Source organism: Zonotrichia leucophrys, chromosome 1 (genome assembly GCF_028769735.1).
Source record: "Zonotrichia leucophrys gambelii isolate GWCS_2022_RI chromosome 1, RI_Zleu_2.0, whole genome shotgun sequence".
NCBI lineage: Eukaryota > Metazoa > Chordata > Aves > Passeriformes > Passerellidae > Zonotrichia > Zonotrichia leucophrys.
This window is the reverse complement of record NC_088169.1, coordinates 18,120,470-18,139,361: the sequence shown is the minus strand read 5'-3', so window position 1 is coordinate 18,139,361 and position 18,892 is coordinate 18,120,470. Positions and strand designations below refer to the sequence as shown.

General features: G+C 41.4%; 1 protein-coding gene across 1 annotated transcript in view; it reads right to left on the bottom strand.

Annotated features, from left to right (window-relative positions):
* The window catches only part of VEGFD (vascular endothelial growth factor D), a 30,582-nt gene that overhangs the window by 4,153 nt on the left and 7,537 nt on the right, over positions 1-18,892 (bottom strand). Inside the window, exons 2-5 of the mRNA XM_064708321.1 lie at positions 8,662-8,872; positions 4,487-4,677; positions 1,956-2,104; positions 727-824 (exon numbers count right to left, since the gene is read on the bottom strand). Of these exons, the coding sequence (XP_064564391.1) occupies positions 727-824; positions 1,956-2,104; positions 4,487-4,677; positions 8,662-8,872 (649 nt within the window). The remainder of the gene's footprint in view (positions 1-726; positions 825-1,955; positions 2,105-4,486; positions 4,678-8,661; positions 8,873-18,892) is intronic.

Sequence of the window (18,892 nt, the reverse complement as noted above, 5' to 3'; positions counted from 1 at the left end):
GAATATTTCCTGCAATTTTCTTTGACAAATTAAAATTTTACAGGAGAAGCAGAGGAAGAAAGGCAGTTACTATTCTTCTGCAAATTTTATCCTCTTCCATTTCCTTACACAGAGCTGAAGAAGTATACAGACATGCTCCTGAGTATGCAGGGTATTTCTGTTTGAAAGATTCCTGAATAATTTAAGATTATCATTAAAAGTGCTTAAGTATTTTAAAAAGTTATACGATTTTTTGCATTAAAACAGCTAACGTGAAGGACTGGTTTTGTTTATCTTATTGCTTATTAATTATTTTCTTAAGAATTAAAAATAAAATAATAATTTAAAAAGCAGTACCTGCCCCATGCAGTGTATTCTAGGGCATTTTTTTCTACAGTTAAGAAGATTTCCTAATGCCTGTCATAGGAAATGACAGATGCATGTGAAATAAAAATTTGCACAGGGTGCCTACATCACAAAATAATAGAAATACCTTCCTATGTCCTACTCAGGTTGCTGATACAGAAAGAGTAAAACATCCAAGCAAAAAAACCTCATGAGATGAGGGAAGCACATATGTATGTTTATTTTCAGATGAGTTTCCACACCATAATCCAAGTCTATGTAGGGATGTAGAATAAAAACTTTAACTCTCTCAATGTAAAAAAAGTGAGAAGAAGACCAGAATGAGAGACAAAGAGTTTGGAGAGAGTATGCAAAAGTGTCTTTTTGTCATTCCATCTTTACCTTCTCGTCTGTTGGAGTGCTGTGTGTCTATTACACATTCGCATTTGTCACTGTCCCAGATCCATCCATTATGGCAAAATTTGTTGGTAAAGGGGCATCTAGAAGAAAAAGAAATTGAGATAGGAATCAAAAAAAGTTAATGAGGGGCATCACAGTAGCCATTTGGCAAAATGAGCTGCTGGTGTGCTGGGTCTGCCACCTGTCCCACTGAAGGCCTGGCATTACAATGTGCATTGCTGCTGCAAACAGAAGGAACGGGGTCTGGGTGCCTCTGATGACAGGGGGGAGCTCTCTGGCTCCCAGTGACACAGGAAGGAAGTTTAGCACCTATTTCAGATTACAGCCTTAGGAAAAAGCTACAGTTTTGCAGCTCCACTTTTCCATAAAACAGCTTTACCCCAGGCAGAGTGGTCTTTGTCCTGCAGTATTCATGTTGTGTAACTTTACTGAATTTTGCCTTGCTGCCAGGAGGTTCAGTTCCAGTTTAATTTGCCCATGCTCATGGATGCACAAGAGACTGTTTCAGTGTCAGAGGAACAGATTGACTTTTAGGCCCTTTGCCCCAATGTGCAACTCAAGGGCAGTGATGGGGACCAAATGCAGGGCTTGACAGAGATTTTCGAGCTGACTTCCAGTGAATCACTCAAGCTATTTCAGTTTCTAGACTTTTTGTTTATTTATGTAGCCTTTTCTCACCAGTAGTAATTGTATTTTATGCCACATTTTGGAGTGAGATGTGAGGTCGCTTTTCTCCTGCCCACAAGCCCTAGAGATGCAAACCAAGACTGGATCAAAAAGTGAAAAGCCAAGATTCACATTGATTCTGACCCAACATGCCATAAAGTGTGACAGAGGGCTTTACCTTGAGAACTCAGTGTGCCCTGGCTAAATAATGCACAAGCAGAACTGCTGTGTCAGGCTGAAAATGTCTGTGCACACATTCTCAAATGGCTCCAGTGGAGCACAGTGGCAATATGAGCACTTTGAGTTCCTGCTAAAGAACCTAAAAATCTTAGTGACTCTAGATGCTGCTGAACTGGCCATCAGTTTGTTCTGATGACCATTCACTTAAAATTGACATGGTTTGGGTGTCCTTTCTAACCCTGAGTGATAACCAAGTTATCCAGAAAACATGTTGGGATTACAGAATGAGAAGGGACCACTATAACATGCAACTCAGGACAAAACAATTTCAGTGTGTGTAGAAGTTTGCAAATGAGGGAACTTACCCATCTTCCTCTGGATACTGGACAGACCTTCGTATGATGGTGTACTGCTGGCGCTGGGTGGTTGATGTGCACTTACAGGCCGTGTGATTGGCAATTTTGACGGGCACAGGCTCAGGAACACTTGTCAAGGGAACCGAGATCTCAAACAGCTAGATGGCACAAATAACATTTATTTTTCAGCTTCCATTCTACAGTTAATAGTTAATTAATAATTACAATTTTAAAGAAAAATCCTGTATTCCTTTCCAGCATTTTCCCCACCCTTGCTCTTATCTAGAGATAGTTACCATACAGAAGTGCACTGAGGGTTTTGAAGAGTAAGCAATGCCCATCAAGGTAGGAACTTGCCAAAATGGACATCCTGGTGCTGTATTACAGCTATTAAACACCCAAGACTACTCAAAATTATTTGCAAGCAAACACAAAAACCTCTTTTGGATGCTAGGGCAAAATGGGAAAGAGGTAGGTATTGAGAACTTTGGTTTTGGTTGTACCATCAGTTGAGCCTCTACTACTTACAGAGACCTATTTAACTGTCCTTGGGTATAATCACAGTATGCATCTTCAGGGACCTAACTTAACCTCCACACCCTCCTCAGACAGGGAAGAAACAGGAGTAAATAGAGGAAAGTTCATTCTGCTGCAGCTGGCTTTCTGCAGGGAATCATCCTGGAACTGTCTCTCTGTTGACTACAGCAGCAGCTGAAGGAGCAGAGCAGCCTGCTTTCAGTGCATCCAGATTATTGAGTGATCCCTGAGTGGGCTTGAGGAGGCTCTGGTTCCTTGGGCAACTCTGTGTAGGAGCTGTTGAAGGAACCCACACTCCCTCTGCCCCTCAAACCAGCTTCCTTCCCATGGAAACCAAAGCGTTGGGCACATCTTGGTGTGCCAGCATGTCCCGGCTTAAAGCTGCATCGCCTGCAGGGACTGAGTATTCCTGAGCAGACTGCTTCGACATTAAAACTTACATGTTGCAGTGTCTAACTAGGTGGCACCAATATCCTCCAGTTGATATTTTATACCAAGAGAAGAAATCCTCTCACTAATATGGGAATATGGAAATAATTCCATTAGATTAATAAATCTGGACTGATGGTGGTGTATCCAGAAATGGAACTTAGCTGGGGACTTTGGAGGGAATGCTTATTTTGAAGGATGCTAAAGGAATGTTACACTCTGCAAAATTGCAGTTTTTCAACACACTTATGAACTGCTGCTCGAAAAACACATAAATAAATAAATACTTCTTAGCCTGACCTAGCTCCCTGAGCTGATCAGATGTCTTTTGTGTGTGGCCAACAGCTCATAACAGCTTTCCCCTTCTGGTGTGGAATGAAAGCAACTAATGAGCATTGACGCAAGAAGGACAGGCCCTGATTTATTTTACTCCAGCTATATTCCAGTACAACCAGACACAGTGGAATTACATTCCAACAAACACAAAATAAATACAGAAGTGAATTGGACCTGTTCCCCATAAGGGCTTCAATTTTCTTTTTGAAACAATTGCCCTTGATCTTTATTACAATTTAAAGAAAAGGCTTTTTCCTAAGTACAATTTCATTTATTACGCCAAGTGAAATAGGAATGCACAAGATGAAGGTTTATCAAAGAGGACCAGTGTCATGTGCTTCATCTGTGGGTATGAATCATAGAATCATAGAAAGGCTTAGTTGGAAGGGACCTTGAAAATCAGTTCCAACCCCTTACCCCCTCCCATGGGCAGGGGGGACACCCATTAGTCCAGATTGCTGATGAATGATGGATTGTTTCATCCACAGGGTGGATTGAAAGTACTAAACTTGGAGCTCTGCTCAGCCACCCACTGGAGCAAGATATCTCTGTACATAGCCTCTAGTGGGAGTCTGCAGAAAGAAGCTGTCTGGCTACTCTATGCTCAGTTTTTGGGACTGCTAATTACAACTTGGGTATTGCCTGTTGCACCCATTTAAGAATTGACTACTGGTTTGTGCTTCTCTTTCCCTAAGAGGTGTGTGAACAGGGACATTCAGATCCTGAGGCATGCTAATTAAGAGCATCTGGTATCTCCTGATGAATATGTCTCCTTTTTTGGCTTGCAAAATTGCACATCCAAAATTATTAGCCAGAGCCTTCTTGGCACAGATGAGAATGTCAAAGTGCAGAGGCCCAACACAACAAAATTCCCTGGGGTAAAACCTTGGATACAGAGGATTCCCAGGAGACAATGATCTCAAGGGGTCCCCAGTCCAAGTGACAATATTTTAAAGAAGAATCTAACCTCTGATCACCATGAGCCTGCAGTCACTTTCTCAGGACCTGATTTTCCATCTCTACACCCATAAAAACAATTTTTAATAATGCAACATGGATGTAAAATGCTATTGTACACTCCTGCATTCACTCCACATGGATAAAGAATTAATTCTTCTGTTTGTTATGATAGCGCAGACAGATCTTTCATAACAGGATCTCAGAAACCAAACATCCTCCTTCCCCTCCCTTTTTGGTGAGCCAGGGTAAAAAGAAAACAGATGAATAGCCTCATTTACCGTTTTCGACACGTAAGTTGTACTTGTGTTCATGCAGCTGAGACTCTCCTCGTTGCAGCAGCCTCCACATCTGAACACATTCACACAGGGAGGCTTGAAAAATTTGTTGGTTGTTGTACCCAGTTCTTTGGCAACTTCCACACAGGTTTCCCTTGGCACACACTGAGTCTTTTGCCATTCTTCATCTATGACTGGAGAAAACAGCATTTTTATGAACAATCATGGCAAATCTAAACCTCCTGATTAGTGAAGCAGAAGCATTATATAAATAAAAATGAAGCGCTGGCAGGCCATTTGCACTTACTTGGATCAATTTGCACTTATTTGGATCAATCTAAGGACCAGAGGGACTCTGAGTGCAAAATTATCCCAATAACTTACACCAGCTGCGCCGGCAGAGAGGTTGTTGCATTTATCTGCCTTTAGCTTTCAATGCAAAGGAGCAAAATCTCTGTTAATTCCAGCAGATCAGGTAGAGCTGCACTGATTTCCCCAGTCCCACAGTGTCTGTCTGGCTAGGCTGCCCCACACCCTGTTCCCCCTTGCTCCTGGGTATCCTTTCCTGTTGTCACTTTATCCTCTCTCCGAGCGCACCCCAGCACGGACTCAGCAGGGCCTGGGCCTTGGTGCAAAAGCACATTAATGACTACCAGATTCTGGTCAGAGGGTTTGAGTCTCCTGGTGGATGTCAGCCAGAGAGCACAGTTTCCAAAATGCCCAGTGAAATCCAAGACAAACAGTCTCACACCTCAGCACCACCAGGGGGTTCAGGCTGAATAACAGCAATATGAATTCGAGCGTGAGTCGTCTGTTCAGAACACCGTGGCATCTTTCAAGTTTTGAATTGCTGTAGACTAGTAGACTGGGCTTGACTGATTTGTCAAATTCTGACTGTGAGAAGGAATAATGCATTAACTGTCTGAGCCAGACAGAGAAAAAAGTGACATTTACCTAATAAACATAATACAGTCTTGAGTTTTCTCAGGAGGTGGCTTTCCTTTTTTTGCCTTTTGCTTACTTGATTCAAGTTATGGAATTGCTCACAAGTCATCAATGCTTATGCTTTAAGTTCTTCTTAAAATGATGAAAAACATTTTTCTTCTTTACCCTTTACATCAGGCTTGTGAAAGATGAAAAGCAACTTTTAAACTATTAAAAAAGAGGTCTCTCTTCCAGCACAGTCCACCTCCCTACTATTGTAAAAGAAGTTCCTATATTTACAGTGAAGTTCTGAGAAAAAAGAAATCTTGGAATACTTTTAACCTACAAGCTATTCCTCACCTTCAGGTGAAGATCTGTTTTTCTCATTCCTGACTTTCCTTTTGTTATTTTTAACTTTTTATTCAACTGACTTTGTATACTTAAATAATTTTCTTTATTCCTGAAAAGTCCTTAAATGTGGTTGATTTGCTCAATTTTTCAGTCATGCAGAGAGTACAAGAAATAAGAGTTTGATGTCTGAATTGTGAAGAAAAGGCATTAATTAAGAGAAGAATAATCATTAAAATTAATAGAATTTTCTAGAGTAATGTTAGTTCTATCAAAACACCAATCTAATCCTAACATTAAAATAGAAAATAAAGTGTTTGCCAAGCTCATTAATGTATGTGCATGTAATCACTTCAGATGTCACTTCAATGAGCACAAGCAGCGATGACCTTTCAGCTGCACACATCCTCACTTTATTAACCACTTGTTTAGCAGAAGGGCTGCTACAGGAACTGGCTGCCAAGCAACCGAGTGTCACATCTTGTTCATCTTGTCACCCTGGTCATTTCTGAGACCAGGCACAGAGCAGTTTCTGAGAAATTACTCTGTGACACAGTCTTGAGCTTGAAAGTGCTGCAGTCCTTTGAGACTGAGCAGATCAGGGGAGAATGTGGTGTGGTGAAGTGACACAAACTTTCAGTGAATTCATTGTTAAAGCTTTAGAAAGGAGGAACAAAGTCCTGAATTTTCCCTGATGCAATTTGGAGTGCTGTGGAAGATACTCTAGTGAAACAATGATAAATCTTGACCCAGCCTTCTCATCAAAACATTTTATTAAAACAAAACAGATGCACTTGGCAGAAAGGTCACTGTTTAATGACTGGAAAGGGTGTGGGAAAGAAATACATGTTTATGGGCTTGTGGTTTTTTAAAAGGAGCTTTAGTACCTTGAACATATTAATATATTAGAACAAAAGTACTTGCTGTCCTGGGATAATTCCACTTTTAATGGAAGAATGGCCAGCCCCAATGGGCTTTTTTAAACTTGAATTTCATCACCTTGACTTGTAGTGAGAAAGCTGACATGTCTATCTCAATTTAGACTTTCAAAGGGAAAATAGCAAGCAACTTAATAGCAGTTCCAAGCAGAAAAGTTGGAACAGCTATTAAGAAAACTTTATCAATATGACCATAGTAAAATAGAACCACAGAATATTTTGGTTGGGAAGGGACCTTAAAGATCATCTAATTCCAACCCCTCTGCTGTGGGCAGGAACACCTTCCTCTAGACCAGGATGCTCAGTATTCAACCCATCCAGGTCCTGAACACCTCCAGGGATGTGTCATCCACGGCTTCTCTGAGCAACCTAATATCTAATCTAAACCTACCCTCTTTTAGGTGCAGTACATGCCCTTGGGAAAAGCCCCTCTCCAGTTGTCTTGCAGCTGGAGATACCAGCTTAGATTCCCTGTTAGATACTGGAAAGCTGCAATTAGATCTCCATAGAGCCTTCTCTCCTCCCCTCCAGGCTCAACAGCCCCAACTCTCTTAGCCTGACTTCACAGGAGAGGTGCTCAAGCCCAGTGACCATCTCAAATAATTCACAGCACACTAAATGTCATAGTGACCTTATTATCTGAACATTATTTACAGTATAAATATTGAGTTACACTATTCTGCCATTGAAAAATGCCCATTTCAATGTTCCGTGCCTCAGTAACATTTAATAACATCTCCTTTTGTCTTGCTGTTTTGACAAAAGAGATGTTTTAGTTTTGCAGAAATGTTGGTGTTCACTAAATGAGCAACAGTGAGTAGAGGATTACATCACTTGACTTTGGGTACTCCTAATAACTATGAATTTTTAATGGTTTTGAGTAAAATTAGAAGGGTCTGTAAGCAAAATGTTTATCACTATTAAAAGCTGTCTTAATTTTTCTTCATGTGTGTATTTGTTTTAACTTTTTTTTCTGTACGAAATTTCTGTGAAAAGCATAAAGCCATGCCTGTGATATGAAAATCCTCTTCAGACAGGCACTTGTATACACATTTTTGTGTTGTGGCTCAGAGAAGCAATTTAAGGCCTTTGTTCAGACATCATTTAGCTGAGTAATGGTGTGTGAATGTGGCTGGGGTTGTTGTAAAAGTGGTATTGGAACAGGATCAGTAATATCTGATTTCCCAAAAGGAAAGTGATATGATAATATCACAGCAGGATAAAGACAACAAAGATTATCTCAGCCTGTCCTTCATTAGGATACAGTTTATCTTTGCTGTAGGATGTCCATTTGCTGGACCAAAATATAGTAACTGATCCTTTGTTTTTTCATGCATGAATATGTAATGCCTCTTGAGCATCACAGCTACAAGCAGCAATATTCAGACTTGCTCCAGATGGAAGGAGTAGGTTGTGATTCTCCACTTTTAGTTTCTGGTTGGTTGCCTCGAGGTCTTTTCTCTGGAGAAACTTCCCCAAACAGATCAAGGTTAGGGCAATGCCTTCTTTCTCTCAATTCCCACACAGACACTGCTGCTGGTGCAGTGCCTTGTATCAGAGCACACCTAATAAAAAAGGGATTTCTATGCCTGCAGTAAAGTTTATTCATTTCTGCCTGCAAGCAAGTCCTGAGATGTAGCACAATGCTGCTCTCCAGCCCCTCATCCAGTCATTCTGACATGATTTTTGTACTCCTCTTTCTTTTGTGCACTGACAAATCCCTGAAGAGTACATCTTCTCTTTGGAGAGTATGCAGAGAAAATAAGCCTGATTTGGCCACAGAACAGGGAGGAGTACTCAGGCTGTTGTCTGACACTTTTTCATACAAAGTAATTTTTGAGAAATGCCCTGTTGTTTCTAGTATGGGTATACTCTAGGAAAGTCCTTACTTATTTCACAGTTTACTGCACAAGAATCAGGGAGGGGCCTTGAAGCTGAGCTCAGACTTGGCCACAAACCTGCACCCACCTTTCAGTGTGTCAATATCATAGAAAGCAGCAGCAAATCTGGTGGAGCGATGGGAAGCAGAGCGGGAGTCCAGGTTGGCCAGGCTCTTCAGCTTTAGCCTGCATTTCCACAGCTTCCAGTCCTCAGAGTGAGTGATGTGGAGCAGCTCTTCCAGGCTGGATGCTCTCCTGATCTGCTGTTCTGAGCGCTCCAGTGCTGACAGAGATGTCCTCTGGAAGGAAAGGGGAGGTCAGAAAGGCAGCACTTACAGCCTGTGCCCAGCACAGCACGTGGAGCATTTGCACCAAAGGGCAGCATGTTACTGAGACATCTGAGTGTGCCTGGGAAAACAGCAGCACACAGAGCTGCCCCAGGCCTTGAGGGTGCCCAGCACCAGACTTATGTGCAGGATTTGTGCCCACATAAATTGGGAAGGGGAGATGCCCACTTCTTCACCCTCTTCATCACAGCCCTCAGAACTATTTGACAAATGCAGACTGTACTGTGTCCCTGGCAGACACTGGTCACATCACTGCAGTGCCAGAGGGAATCCCAGGTCACCCTACAGGGAACCTGGATCAGTTCAGCTGGTGAGCCCAGCCCATGTGCCTCTGCAACAAGCTGCCTTGGGTACCAAAACTCTGCTTCCAACCAAGAGACACCACTGCAGGGGCAGGTGATGCAGCTGGAAGCTGCACAAAGTTGAAGGGCCCATCCATGTGGCAGGCAAGCACATCATCCAACATGCTGCAAGGTGCAGGATGCATCTGCCATCTCCCATTGTGACTACACTTGGGCCCTGCCCATGTCCAGCCTCAGAGCTGTGGCTGTGCAGCAGCATTAGCGCAGTCATTGCATGTTCTACCTGTGTGATGCTCACGACCATTCTGCTTCCACTGGAGAAAGTGCCCTACAAAGACATGTACCATCAGTTTGAAGTTAATATTCACTTTAAAAATGAGTGTTTAACACTTCATATTGCTCAGCATCCTGTAACAATAGTGCTTTCTTTGGCTGCTGCTTTCTGACATCTGTGTTTGTGTCTTTATCAAGGCACTGAGTATTTATTTCCACTGACTCACCAGATCTGCTGAAAACAGTCTCCAACACAAGTAAGAGGTTATCTCTGTAAATGTCTGTGTTGCACTGGGCTGGTGCTCTCTCAGCTGTACTCTGGTCATACAGTGAACTGTATTTTTTGACTGGAAAACAAAGGGCTGCAGTGCCAGCTGTCACAAATAAAATTCCATCTTTTAAAGCAAAGCTGTAGTACAAGAGGCTGTCCATGAGGTGTGCAGCAGACAGCAGCCTGAGCCACTAGTGAGTGCTCTGTGTAGGGCTGGGGAAGGAGTGAGGGAAAGGGCCACCTCTAACAGGAAGATTTTTAGATGAGGTCTGAAATCCAAGCACTGGGTGCATCTGTTACTTGTTATAAAGACATCTGTGGCATTTAGTTTGCAACAGTACAGATGTTAGCCTGTACGCATGGGCCAAGTTAATTTTTGGGTAATTACCTTTCACCGACCTAAAATTCCTTAAGTAGTTAACTCAGAAAAAGTTGTTTGCTCTCCTTTTATGCCTGTACAGAACATTATATTGTGCTTTAGCAAGTTGCCATATTTCATAATAGAGATGGCTGCTTCATAGGTGAATGATTTCTCATGCATTTCATATGTGGTAAAAACTAGAAACCCCATCTCAACACTTATGAACAAATAGCTCAGAAGGAATGTGAATACTTAGCACCAGTAACTGAATTTCTAGACAGTTTTACAAACAAGATACCCAGAATTTTGCTGATCCAGGAAAGCTGAAATTCAGCTTGAGGTCAATGCGTCAAGACTTATTTGTTCTAAGAACCACAGCTTATGTTCCCATTCTCTCCCATTCACAAACTGTCTCCTTGGTCTTGCAAAACATGCAAGTGTAGGACCAGAACTGGCATGGTAATGGGACCAAAGACATCAAAACTGAACTCTATTAAGCAGTAACTTTTTTCCTCTCTCTTTGCGGTACAAAAGAATATTATAGCTGAATCAGCACCCAACACTTCTAAACTAGACTTAATTTACAGAGAACCTGTAAAATGAGATGATAGCATTCTGGAACTTGGAAGATATATCTCTGCACTTCTTGTAAAAGTCAGCAGTTTGGGATGACTAGCTTCTTAATTTCTCTTACTCCTATATCAAGAGGTTTTATTAATCACAGAATTGTTAACATTGGAAAAGACCTCTAAGATCATCAAGTCCAACCATCAACCCAACACCACCACTGTGTTCACCACTAAACCAAGCCCTGATTGTTAGATGAGCAAAATATGAGCTTGCCTAAGCTATTCAGCCCTGAAGTCAATCTGTTGCCCCTTCTCTCACCATGTTTCCTAACACCTATCCAAGCTCTGCAGCTGGATGGGATTGCCTGTTGCCCACCATGATAACACAAGAATAATTGTATTCCTGCTTCTTCTATTTCTTATATTCTTCCCAGAGGGAACGCATTTCACAGCTGACCTTTTAACTTCTTCACAGGATTCCCTATCCAGTACAGAATTTCCTGGCACCCTTTCCCATGACAGTAGCACTACAGAGATAAAGGATGGTCTTTGTCTCTGGGCATCGCTGACACTAGGCAAGATGGTGAGCTGAAGGCACTGCTGGTGTCTACAGGAGGTCTCAATCTCAAGTAATTACAGGATTTTACAGCAAGGACATCTACTTTGTTAATGAGCTGGTTGCCCTGAGCTCCTTCTGCAGCAAAGACAGAGAAATATAGACACTTTTAGAGCATGATTCATTTGAAATCACACTGAAAGTCTTTTTTCTGGATGACCAGGAGGGCCAGGCTCACCTGTTCACAAGAGGTTTCAGTTTGGTAGACGTTTGATCAAACATATCTCAACACAGCTATCTGGGATATAAAACATCTGAAGAGAAGCACCAAATTTTGTTCAAATTTTGCTAAGTGTCAAAACAGGAACAGTGAAAAGCCTATGTGTTTCTTTTGATTTGTTTGAGACTACTACAACGCTCTTATCCAAAATCTTGTTCTAAAAGCTTGCTAAAGCATAGAGCAGACAGTTAAGCCACCAGAAAGACATCCTCATTGTAATACACTTTGACCACAGGGGTGGCTGCCCACAACCTACAAGCATTCAAAAGTAAAAGCTTAAAAAATGAAAAGTGTCAAAGTTGCATCAGCTCCATCAGCAGGACAAAGCCCTACAGCCTGAACTGCTTCTGCTGGCCATCCTCTTCCTACAGCACAGCTGCACCAAGTGGATCATTGTCATCAAATCTTTCCAAAGTGCTCAATTCTGGTCATACTATTTTGAAAAGGACAGCACCAAATAAAAACACAGAACAGTCTCAGATAACACCATGGATGAAGTGCCATAGGGCACCATGCAGGTCTGGAGACTTCTTTCATTTACTGCTGTTTAAATTCAAGTTCTCTTTAGATACAGACATACTGTGGCTGACTGAAAAGACTTAGAAGAGTGAAGCTTTGGACAGAAATGTGAATAAATCTTTCAAAATGTGAAACTGGAGGAGGGTGTTAGATTCAACAGAGTCCCAAACTTTCCTGCCATTTGATTTAGGACTTTATGCCCTCTCACTTTGATAGCAAGTGGAAAGCAGTTAAAACTAGCATTTGAACAGAGGGGAGCTCTTCACTCAGCCACAGAGCAGAGCAAAGATACAAAGATGTCAGACTGACATTTCACTGACATTTCTGGGAGATCCAGCTCCTCACAAAAAGCAAAAGAGGAACAGAACCACTGACTGCTTCTCCTGACTGTAGCCATTTGCACATGCTGTTTCCCACTTTTCAGACATCAGTCTCCCTTTTTCAGTCTTTCCCTCATGACTACATTCCTTCCTTCCAGATTCCCTTCCCATTCTCCACTCTGCTCTCAACATCTTGAACTTCTTGGATCCCACTGTGCTTTTATGTTGTTAATTTTCACTGCTTTCCCCATATTCAGCTACATGGGAGTCTAGTGAAACCTATCTCAGGCCGAGCTGCTCAGCCTCCTAGTATAAAGGAACATCATTTTTCTTTCCCTTCCATGCCCCAATCCAACTTTCCTTCACATTGACACAGATTTTGGTAGTCAGCTGAGGTGAGTTGTCATGATTGTGGAAGCTGTTGGTTGTAATGGTTGCAACCAAGATGTGGAGCAGAACTTCACTGCACTTGGCATGTACACATAGGGACCAAAATCATGAACTCCGGACCCAGAAACAATAAAATATACATTAAGAGTTGGGAGAAAAACAAATTAGACAAGGGGTCTTTGGGAAAGGACCATGGCAATGCCATTTCCATGCTCCCAAATGAAAAAAATTACCTGTGGAGCCATATTACTGGAAAGCTCCAGATGTCCTAAACTTTGTGTACCCATCAATGTACAGCCCATAGTCCACCAAAGACATAATGCTATTCCCTGTGAGAAATGGCTGAGCAGAATTTATCAATAACAAATATCAAAGTAGCAGGTTTAAGTAGTTCATTCTTATCTCCTCAGCTTTCTGCAGCTATTAGTGTAATTTTTCTAAGTACCTTATCAAAAAACAGATCCCATAACCCAAAATAAAAACCAGATTCCTAATTTACTGAAGTCACATGTTTTTCAAAACACTGACCTCTCATATGTTCCAAAATTATTCTTCAATTCAAAGAGGAATATCTGTTTTCCTCTATTTTGGCAATGAACATTCATCAGGAAATGATAACGCGAGTTGCCATTGTGATTTTTGGATAATTACAACTCTTGTCCTTCCAAAAGAAACCATAATGGGCTATCTATCTTTTTCCCAGTAATCTCAGATGCCAGAAAAACCCTAAAAGTAGTCAGCACTGGAAAGGAACAGGAGAAAAAGCAGTGATACATTCAGTGGCCTTTCCCACCTTGGACACTGACTAAAATCAGCCACTGAGTTCATTTCCCCGCTGATTTATGCTAGTCCAATGTTTGGCTTATGCATCATGTCATACAAATGCACAATCCCACAGACAGCCTGCCCTGTTCAAACTGGGCTCTTTCTTGAGTATTAGTATTGACCATACCCTATCAGGGGCTGCAGCTCTGCAGTTTGCATCTCTTCTCCGTCCTTGACAAACTCCTAATTTCCTGCTTAGGAAAAATAAATCAAAATCATGTCTAAGAAAGCCAGCAGAACCTATCTTTGAAGAACTCCTTTTGTTTTTTCCTTGACATGTGCTGCTCTTTTCTGCAGCATTTACAATGTGTTTCAAGAGCTCCTGGAGGTATTTTGAACAACAGAGGAAAGATATGGAGTACAACAGTAAAAAAATGGCCTGCTAAGGTCCTAAATTTATTTGAGGACTTATAGCATAAAACCAAATGAGGTTGTATTTAAGAAAACAGATGCATGAATGATCTGCATTGATGCAGATGAATAAATACTTTGTGTGCATGGGGAGGCAAAAATGAAAATTGATAGAAATTTTTATTTTGCTCAATCTGCCTGCATTTCACTCTGTACTCAACCGTGCTTACAGACCCAAGAAATACATCCTGAAAGCTTTACACATGATTACTTTCCTTAAGCCCCAGTCTCACAGTCTTTCTCTACAATAGGACATAAACCTCTGCTTAAAGCTAAACACATGTAAGAATTCTTCTGATAAGGAATGTTTTTCTGAGTTAGGGTCACAGACACTGTCATGGCAAGTGCTGCATAAATACCAATGGAAATTTTCAGCATTACCACCGTGTCTGGGGCCAGGACAAATGATTAAGGAACCTCTTGATAACCTTGCATTGTTTTATGATCCATCCCCTCAGCAGCTAAGCAATAGAAAGAAGGTAACAGATTTATCTTGCCAGTAAAAGCAGATTGTAGCTGCATAGCACAGTGATGATTCTCTTAATGCCATTGTATCAAAACTTGGTCAAACAGGCTTTAGATAAGGTCAGACTAAAGCTTTCAAAATTAACCAGTCTGGGGGGTGGAAGTTTTGTCTCAAAATGAGGGCACCTGAACACAAACAGTGCTGGCAGCATGTGAGCACATTTGAACCCTTATGCCAGCATTGTGTGCTTCATGCAGCTGCAGCAACTGCATTCAGGTCAAGAGAAGTTATGTAGAAGACAAAGACTTGATGCCAGAACTCACCGAACCAGAAAGTGAATTCTCCCTGTTCCAGTGCTGCCTGAAGGCTAATCTCAGAACTAGATTCAAACCAGTTTAAATACTAGGGAGATGATTCATCACCACAAGAAAATACCAAGGAATTTTGCTTCTATGTATGCTACACCTGAAAACAACCTCCTTTTCTCTTCCATGATGCATTCCCCAAGGTGATTTTACAGTGTATAAACTGATTATAGCTGCAGGCTCATCTTGCGGAGATAGAGTGCCTACAGCTCCCTGCCACCCCACAATTATCAAAAATAAAAAATAATCTGGTTCTATGCTTCTATTCACCTGATGGAATATTTATCCATCTGAACTATTTATCTGAGACTCTTCTCATAGATAATGGAGAAAAATAGGCCCACTAGGTGAACATTCTTCCGGTTCTAAAGCCTGTTGAATTATCTGTGCCTCCAAAATGCCTCTTCGCTGATGCTGAAGGATGAATTGGCAGATCACCAGCTTAGCTGTAGTGAGGAGACTGAATCCCACTCAGCTGAGAGTAGTCAAATGAGATTAAATAACCTCTCCTAATCAAAAGCACAAGCAATTTATGGGGTCTACAGATATAACCATCCTGGAAGTGCAGCTGCACCAGGGTCAGAAGGGCCTGGGACTGGCAGGAAAAAGCACTCCATTCCCTGCCCCAAAGCCATGGTGCAGTTGCCCAGCCATGCTGTGGCTCCCAGCACACAGACTGTGAGCTGATGTGGCCAAGTAACTGCAAGGGAGCTCCCATGGAAAGTTTGGTTCTCTCTTGGCAGGAAAATGCCAAGCAGCTCCTGCCATTATGATGCCAACACAAAGAACTATATTTTCCAGTAAGAATGGCAACTCTTTTGAGGGTTTTCATCATTATTTGTAATATTTTTAGCACTATTGTGTCTCCTATCAGTTTGGAGTCAGGTGAAAACACAGAATGAAGAGATGATAGCTAACCTGGTGCCTATAGCCAAAGCAAAATATATGAGAAAAGAGAGGAAGGCACTTATCCAAAGGGAATACCAAGGAAACACAGGAGATATCACTCAGAGTGAAGAGCCATGATTTTTAGGTATCAGGGGCTCAAACATTGCCAAATTTTATCATAACAAATATTGTCTATAATACAGCATCTTGTATCCTGGGGTGTTGCATAACAGGAAATAAAACAGTGAGAGAATCTTCTGCAGTTTGAAAACATGAGGCTTGGAGGAGTGACTTACTGCCCTATCAACAAGCAACTCCAGCACCCCATAAATATCTATCATGAGGCATCTAACCCTGCCACATGTCTGACACATATTAGCATGCAGTAATTTTATCATCACTTTTCATTTCCAAGGAGAGAAAGAGCATTTACTTTTCAACAGCTCCAGTAAAATCATACTTTTGATTCTCTGTCAGCTATGAACTTCTGATATATGAAGTTGCATCTCTGGCTATATTCCCTCTGGAAGCATCAGTGTACATTATTAGTACAAATAAGCTATTTTTAATTATAGTGAACATGACCATAGAGAGACAAAACAATTAGATATTTTGACTTCCTACTAAAATTATTCTCTGAAACATGATGGGCTTGTCATGGGATTTTTAAGTGCCTATTACAGTCTTTGTTATCTCAAAAGCATGGATGAAATTTCAGGAGCATGCAGTACTTCAAAATATTGTAAACAAATACTCAAATCTCTTCTAAAAATGTTTCATCTCTCTCAGCGCACTGCCTTGTCCAGACTGAACATTCATTTGATCATCACTGTTACCACATTAATAACCCGAAAGGGCGTTCTGTTTATAGTGGGGACAAGTTTGGGCCCTGTGAGACAAATTTCCAGCTGTCACTTTTTAAAGAGGGTTTTTCTCCAGTGAGAGCTATATTGAAAGCATGCAGCTGTATTGTCCAAGTATATAGCAAAAAAAACCACAAAGGGGTGGAACTTCTTCCCTGAAAAAGCTCAAGGACTGAAGAACAGGCACAGGAAAATTTCACTTCCCTCAACCAGAATCTGTGCAAAACCTCTCTGCAGTCTGCCTTGAGAGTTAGAGAGTGTTGCCTGGGCTGTGCATCCTCTCAGGAAGGGGTGACTGTGACCACAGCACTCCATCCTGAGCTCCTGCGTGCCCTGGCTGCTGGAAGAGAAGCTGCATAGAGCCCTGGCTGTAAGAGGAGCAGTGTAGAGTTCTACTGTGCCAGAGCACACAAAGAAGGACTGACAGACATGTCACTTGTGGGTTGGGAGGAACAAAAATGGTCCAACTTACAGTCTGGCCAGGTGTTGTATGAGGTGGCAGAGGGCTGACAGGGGGACATTGACCTGAGGCTGTCCCATTTCTCACTGATCCATTTGTGATGTTTGAGGGCCTCTTCTGCTAAACCCTGCCAGCATGACTGAGACACAACACCAAAGGAGGAGGAAGCTCTGGACTGCTCCACCTCATGTTCAATGTGGTAAAAAGCTCCCTCCAGACATTCCTTCTTGAGAGTCTTCCTTCTTGGTCTCCAGTTTAACTTCCACTGAAGAAGGAGACCTAATTACCCATTTTCTAAACTTGGTCAAGGCGATAATAAAACAGCTTCTACTTTAGCTGAAGATGATATGTTTTCACAAGTAAATCATATTAACTTCTCTGGGGCTTCAAGAGAACAGCTGTTTTATATTTTGAATGGCCTTTTAACTAGAATAGATCTTTTGTAGTGTTACAGCAAACAAATCAGACTTCTTTCACTTTAGTAGCATGCTTACATTATAAAAATCCTTGGAGATGAGATATTTTGGTTGCTGTATTCTCTCTTGAATAAACCAAAATATTGAAAGCAAATAACTGAAAACATCAGAACTGGACATATTTTTGTGGAAGCATAAATCTCATATAATTTCATATAATTTTTTATGTTTAAAGCAGAGACTGATAATATTTTATCAAAATACCTCTTAGAACTATAGACTTTTAGCCAGTTAGGTCTTTACACCAAATTGATGCACTTTTCTTTCAGCCAGTAAACATTTTGAGTATCAGCTTTGTCGCTCTCATTAAACAGATGCTTCTTCCCACAGCCAGGTCTTTTGGCTCTCATAGGAAACATCCTCCAATTGTGATTTTGAAGGTAACAGTATCCACTGTGCATCAGCTTGCTGGCAGTAATGGAAAGCTGGAGTGGTATATTGTGGCCACATTTCTCTTCACAGAGAAAAACAAGGCACAACTTCCCAAGAATATTTCTGGGATTCACATTTTCTGAACCTCAGAGAAAGAAAAAACAATGCTCATCCAATTGCTGATCCTCTTGTTCACAAGTGGAATGCATTGTGGAAGATTGTTTACCTGAAGGGAATTGGTAATTGGATTCTGGTGTGAGTGTTGTGATTCAGTGACCAATTGAATCCTGTGTGTGTTGGGACTGTTGGCTGACAGTCATGAGATTCTGTGCACTGGAGTTGAGTTGGGTGCTTTTGCAGATTCAGTTCAGATTCAGTGTAATATAATATAGAATAATATAGTATAATAAAGTAATGAATTTGCCTTCTGATATCCATGGAGTCAGATGCATCATTTCTCCCTGCCACAGGGGTCACCTTGTTTCCGACAGTATTTGAAAGAAAATATTTGGTCTGCTAAGTTATGGATTTTCTTCCTGTTCAAGCCTAGTCAACTACATTGAGAGTTTAGGTTCTTCCTACAGTGATCAGGCAAAGTACATTCATTTGGTAACTGAAAAAACACAGATGATCTGTCATAAATGTCCAGTGTGGTAACTCACCGATATATCCTAAGTTCTGCTGACAGCTTTGGGAGTCTAAAAGTACATTTTCGGAGCTTCTGCTTATAAGCTTGTTCAGATGTCTTGCATTGCTGCAATGTGTTAAGGCAGATGTTCTGCTCAAGACAGAGCTCAGCTAGAACATTATCACTTCACTGTACACCAGGTTAGGTGCTGGCCCAACACTATGACAGGGTACACACATCAAAAATAGCATCTTAAATGTGTTTACAAAGAGCGTGTCCAGGCTGTAGTCACTGTCTCTTGATATTTGCCCATTCTTTGGAAGTCACTGGGGTTTGGAGAGTGAGTTTGGAATGGCTCAGTAACAGAGACCTGCATG